This window comes from Antrostomus carolinensis, unplaced genomic scaffold, assembly GCF_000700745.2.
Source record: "Antrostomus carolinensis isolate BGI_N321 unplaced genomic scaffold, ASM70074v2 scaffold37316, whole genome shotgun sequence".
In the NCBI taxonomy this organism is placed as follows: Eukaryota; Metazoa; Chordata; class Aves; order Caprimulgiformes; family Caprimulgidae; genus Antrostomus; species Antrostomus carolinensis.
The window spans coordinates 213712-219711 of NW_010320605.1; the positions used below are offsets into that span (position 1 = coordinate 213712).

The following is a 6000-nucleotide window of genomic DNA, read 5'->3' on the forward strand; positions in this document are numbered from 1 at the left end:
TTAAGCTGTCAGTTAACTGGATCAATATTTATCCAACACCATTTAAACTTCCCTACAAGACAATCCGTGAACAATTTTTACTCTAGTTAAGCAAATCAGTTACAGCAATAGGAAGCCAGAAGTGGCAATATTTAGAGCCACCTGAAAAAAAGGTGAGAAAATACATTGTAATAAATAAATATCTCAGGAAATCTGGTATTTAAACTTCTGTTATTCTGCAGCAAAAGTAATATTTTTTTTTAATGGAATCTGCCCAAGGAATTTGGATGCTGGCTAAATTATTCCATTTGTTCGGTCTTTCTCATTGTCCGTTACCTTCTCTTCCATAAAAACAAACCCCTGAATGACACCTTCTGAATTACACAACCACTGTACAATTTTTTCAGCCATTTTTTTGAGGACTTTAAAAATATTTTTATCCTGTTTTCCTAATGCTACTCCAGTGATATAATGAATGCATCTGAGTATCCTGAACTGGCAGGTGTGTGTGTGTAAAAATGTGACTCATTTCTTTTTATTCTGTGACCTCCTTGAAAAATGTGGTTCTTCTGACATTGTGTGCCCCATGTGACTTCTGTGGTTTTTCAGTTTCTAAAGGTTGTGTTTGTTCTGCAACTTTGACAGCCTTTCAGTGATTGATATGCAAAAGTCAACTTACTTAGAAATAAAATATTTGATTCTACTTTAATTTTGTCCATGGATTACTCCAAAAGCAAATGAAATGACCGTGTGGAAGACACAACCAGCATCTGCTTACTCTTGTTTTTTCTGCAGGTAACTACAGACATGTACCAGGTTTTAGCAGCCAACAACTACCAGCTGGAATATCGAGGGGTCATTAAGGTCAAGGGCAAAGGAGAAATGACCACCTACTTTCTAAATGAAGGGCCTCCAATTAGTTAGCACCGATTGCGGCGTCACTCAAAGACAGAATTTGCATTACCCAAGATTGTGAATGGGAGAAGAATCTCTTTTTTGGCAGTGAAGCTGAAAATGCAGCGCAGCTGAAATTTCGCACTGTGACTCTAGAGGTGGTATCAGCAAACTCTTTGGCCGCCCATCACGAAAGGCAATCGAAAGAAACTATCTTGGAGTTGTTCCTGGCTGAGTGCTAAATCGACCAAAGATGTGTACTACAGAGTTCACAGATAAGACATGAATTTGGAATTTGTATAAAAGGCTGCTACCACAGGATGATATGAGAAGCTATTTAAGTATTTATTGACGCAACACAACATTTACTTGGTTGAAGGAATGTATGATTCACTACAAAGCATTATTTTGGAATGGATTTGCACTCCCATAATGTTTCCATCCCGTACTGCCAGCTATTTGAAGTGTACCACTGTGCTTTTATTAGCTGTTTTGAATGGGCTTTCAAAATTGACACCTACTGTTGCAACACACAAAAAAGGCCTTTTAGAAGGGCATCGGTAATGTTTCAGTGTGAAAAGACACTAGAGCCCGAGCCCCCTCTTTTCCCTTCGTCTACATGGCTAAATGACTGCTCTGAGTGGGGAAGATTGAGATAAAGAAAGATGGCTCTACAACCATATTTATTAAAGTCTTCTGTGCTCTTCTTTGGTATCTATCAGTTTACATGGGAAAGACTAGATGTAAACAAGAGACACTTTGTGGGGGGGGAACTCCCCTGAAATTTGTTGTGGGTTTTTTGGTTGTTTTTTTTTTGTATTTTTTATTTTGTAATATGGAAAACATGGAGATCTATCTAACAGATATACCAAATTCTATATTTTGTAAATTATATATAATTCAGAAGGCAGGCTGTCCACACCAAGGTGTGGTGGGAGGTGTATATAACCTGTAGACTTTTGTGTAACTTTTTTTTTTGTGCATAATACTCTGAACACAGACTTGGCAGTTTTCAGATTATCATTATACAATCAACCAACAACAAACAGGTGAGTTTCCAGGCTGAATCAAATGCATTTTAAAATGAAAAATCCAGAAAAATCTACAACCCCAAAGAAGAGGAAAAAACAAAACACAGTAGTCACACAGTTGTTCCATGCAGCATTCAAGCGGAGGGTGGCGTCTTAACAAATGGAAACAGGACCTTTGAGTTTTAGCTTCTGACATGGTATCAGTCAAATCTGTTAAAAAAGAGCTCTAAGCAGATCTTCTAACTAACTCTAACAGCAGCTCTTAGAAGAAGAGGAAAAAAAATAAGCTCATTTGAACTTTTCTTTTAAAAAAAAAAAATCATTTTTCATAGATGGTCTTAATAGAATCCTGCTGATATGAGCATTGTCCGATATTGTAACTGCCATTTGACATTACAAGGAACTATGTACTGCAGCCTCGAGTTGACTTTCCTGTAGCTGGCACTTACTTAGTAAAATGAGTCACAGATTTTCAATTTTCAGGAACTAGGTGATCTTCAAAAAAAGGTTATGATGACAAATGTGTGTATGAGGTGGTCGACCTTAAAATACAGTGCCATTGATATTGTGTTGGACATCTTTAGCACTAGTGGGGGGTTTATGACTAGTTCACTGTTATCATTTATGTACCTTTTTTAACTATTAAAGAAAAATCCCTTGATATTTTATTAAAAAAAAGAAAATAATTTTTAAAAAAGCTATATTTTTTATATTCTATGAGGGGAGAGTTTTGGTATTGAATTTGGCTAGCACTAAAAATGATTCCAATCTTTTGACATTTAATAAAGTTCTTTTCCACTCTTCTCAGGGCAGAATTGTTGTAATACTAACAACTTAACGATTGCACTATGGTGGTGGTGATTTATTTTTTTCCTACTCGCCGAGAGTAAGTGATAATCCATGGGCCTGTCTGAATTAATTTGCCATATTGCTAAGCATAACCCAAGCATTAAGCCATTTAAACATGAGCTTAAATGGCATTGCCCCTTTCCTTCCCCTTTCCACTAGGAAACATCTCTGAAAAGTATAGTATATTGACTTCTGTAAAACTGCCAAGTCTGCCCTTGTACTATACTTTTGCTCCTTCACATCTCTCCTGGTTTGCCAATACTGAAGTTGCATCATGCTGTTATGCCTTTCTCCCCTCCCTCCACCTTCCATCCCTTTTACCCCCTCACTGAGTTTCATTACCTTCATGCCATACACTCGGTTTTTAGGTTTGCTTCCTGCTTTACGAAAGTCTGCAGTCTTCTTAACTTTTGAGTCATCTTATGAAGTTGTGTTGTCAATGAAATTTCAAGTCCCCAGTATCTCTAGCTGTGATTGTTGACAGTGTGTCATGATCATTTCAAGGGGTATTCACACACTCTTTACTCTGGATCTTGCAAAAATGGATAGAGTTATGATTTCCCATGGAAATTGAAATCTATTTAAGTAATTTAACTATATTAAACACTGTTTCACTGGTAAAGTGTCTCTGTTTTATTTTAGCTGCATCTGGCTAGTGAAAAGATTAGGCAGAAGTTGTGTAGGAGATGCTGATTTGCACATAGAAACATCCAGTTCTTGACCAGCAATGGGTGGATGGCCATGGAGACCACACTGGCACTACCCCATACAGTTACAGAGCCTCAGGGGCTTGTTTGCACAGTGAATGTCCCCTGGGTCCCTCTTCTGCACCCACTTGCCTTGAAATGTTAGTCTTGGGAGAGCTGGCAAAGACTCCTTGTGGTACTGTGGTTAAATATACTGGTGTAACTGAGTTGCTTAAAAGGGAATACTTTTTCTGTCCTGTTTAAAAAAAAAAAAAAGAAAAGTGTGTATTTTAAAAAGTACATCACCTTTGCCAAAGAATTCCTCAGGTACCTCAGTACTCGTATGAGCAGGGCTGGCCGATGCAACATTTTCAGACTTTACAGGTAAAAGTAAATGCTGCACGTTAACTACACCAGTTAACAGAAGCCTGATGTATAACTGAGAAACAAAAAGCTCCAGCTTTAAACTGACTTTTTTAGTTCAGGAGACATTGCACAGGCAAGAAAAAAAAAAAGAAATCTGAATTACTTACAATCTGTTGTTGGGGGGATTTTGTAAGTGTACTGAGGATATAGCTGCATTAAGGAAAAGCCATGAAGTACTTAAATTATCAAGCCTTCAAGAGGGATGGTGAAGAACTATTTAATACTTTAAATGGTCTCCTGTATAATCACACAAACAGCAATTCAGGACATTATCTGATAGAGGTGAGTTTTGAAACTCTGGAGAAAGGAATTCCCCAAGGGAGGGAAGCTGTAGCCTCCAATGCTGTGCCCTCTCCTTTTACTTGCTGTACACACTGACTGGCTGAACTAGTTCCCTAAATGCGTCTTCTTCCCATCCAGAAAGGATTCTGCTGAATTTAAAGGTGTTTGGACACTTGTCCCCAGCACAAAGCTGGCTACATCAAGTATCTGCCTGCACATAATAAAATGATACATTTGGGACACACCGAATTTCTTACATGTGTGTCATGTGCTGCCAGTATCCCTGGCCTTGCTGCCCACGTGTTACACAACATACATGGACAAACATCTGCCCAAAAACTATCCCCAGAGGCAAATACTTTCGTTGTTAACCTTCCCAAAAGCTCCTCGGGGCACCCTCACTTCTAGTTTGAAATTTGGAAGCTGGCAGGTAGAGATAGCTTGGGATGCAGCCTGGAAAAGGGCACTTCAGCTGGTTTAAGTTGAAAAATTCTGTTTCCATTCTCTTGCCCCTCTCTGTCAGAGCCACTTCAGTTGAAGGAGCCAGAAGAACCTGGGCAGAGAGAGACAGAACTGAGAACACTGAATTTCAGGTGGAATGAGGGAAAGCAGCAGCAACATTTTCCTGCATCTGACTGGAATGACGGCAGCACCGTGGGAGCCCAGCATGAACCAGCTCAGAGGCAATGCTGGTGCAGCACAGCACAGGTGCCATGTGAATTAAAAGCCCCACAGGAGAAGAGCTAGAGAATGAGGTTCCCCTGTAAGCATCTGGGCTCAGAGCTGTTCTTTAAACACAGAATCAGCTGTAAGGAACTACTGCCATCTGCTGGGAACAGACTGCCTAACCTTACCCAGGCCATGTTGCCGCTGCTCCCAAGTATCGCACAGGAGGAGGCCAGAAAAGGTGGTGGGACCTTCAGAAAAACCTCTTCTGTGGCAGAGAGTGGAGCACTTCACAGCCTGAAGGCAGCCATTCCTTCCAAAGTAACTGATTAGACACGATCTATCAAATGCAACTTACAGATAAGCAAAAAATAATCATCCCAGGCTGTGCCTGTGGCATCAGCCACCCCACCACCACCACCATCACCACCCCAGCACCACAGCACAGTGCTGCAGCAGAACAAGACTCAACCCTATACACTGCTGCTACTCCTCGCTACGAGGGTGCCCTTGAAAGGCTCCAGAGAAGGCCACCCCGCCCCATAGCAAACAACTCCTTGCATGGTGCAGCCCAAGTTCCAGCAGGAGCCATAAAACACCTTCTGTTCCTGTACCTGATCTGGCACTGTACCTTGAGTCCCACCAAACCTGTATGAAGCCGTTACCAGCGACCCTGCTGTGCTGTCAGGCCTGTGGTTTCACTCCGTCCTTTACTGAGGGGAAAAGAGCCAAGAACCTCCTGATCTCACCACCCAGGTGTGCTTGATGCTCTCCTGTCCTCCAAGTGACTGTTGCCATTTGGTCTGAAACACAATACAGGCTAATGGACATCCTACCTTTCCTCCTCACCTGCTCAGCAAGGAGCACAGCACAGCTCCCCAGCATAGCCATGCCTGGGGGACAGGGAGAGAACAAACAAAGGGATCCAGAGAGCCATCTTGATGCTACACACCTCCTGCCAGGAAACAAGGCTCACAAGTTGCCTGAAGAACCAAAGCCATGCAGACAGCATCCTGAAAAGGGCAGGGAGAGGGAGAATAGAGCTGTCTCAGCCTTGGAATTTGATTTACCGTCACATTATTTAAGGTCACGTTGAAAGCCGGCACCAGCCCTCTCTGGTTAGGCGAGTGCAGGAGCACCCAGCTGATAATGTCCTTCTCTCTTGCCCCCTCTTCTCATGGCATTCC

The 6000-nt window shown here is 41.6% G+C and overlaps 1 protein-coding gene across 1 annotated transcript in view; it reads left to right on the plus strand.

The window, feature by feature from the left end:
- ADCY5 (adenylate cyclase 5) overlaps nucleotides 1–1398 on the plus strand; it is a 215103-nt gene extending 213705 nt beyond the window's left edge. Inside the window, exon 21 of the mRNA XM_010169632.2 lies at nucleotides 775–1398. Within this exon, the coding sequence (XP_010167934.2) occupies nucleotides 775–903 (129 nt within the window). The 3' untranslated portion in view covers nucleotides 904–1398. The remainder of the gene's footprint in view (nucleotides 1–774) is intronic.
- Nucleotides 1399–6000: the final 4602 nt, after the last annotated feature.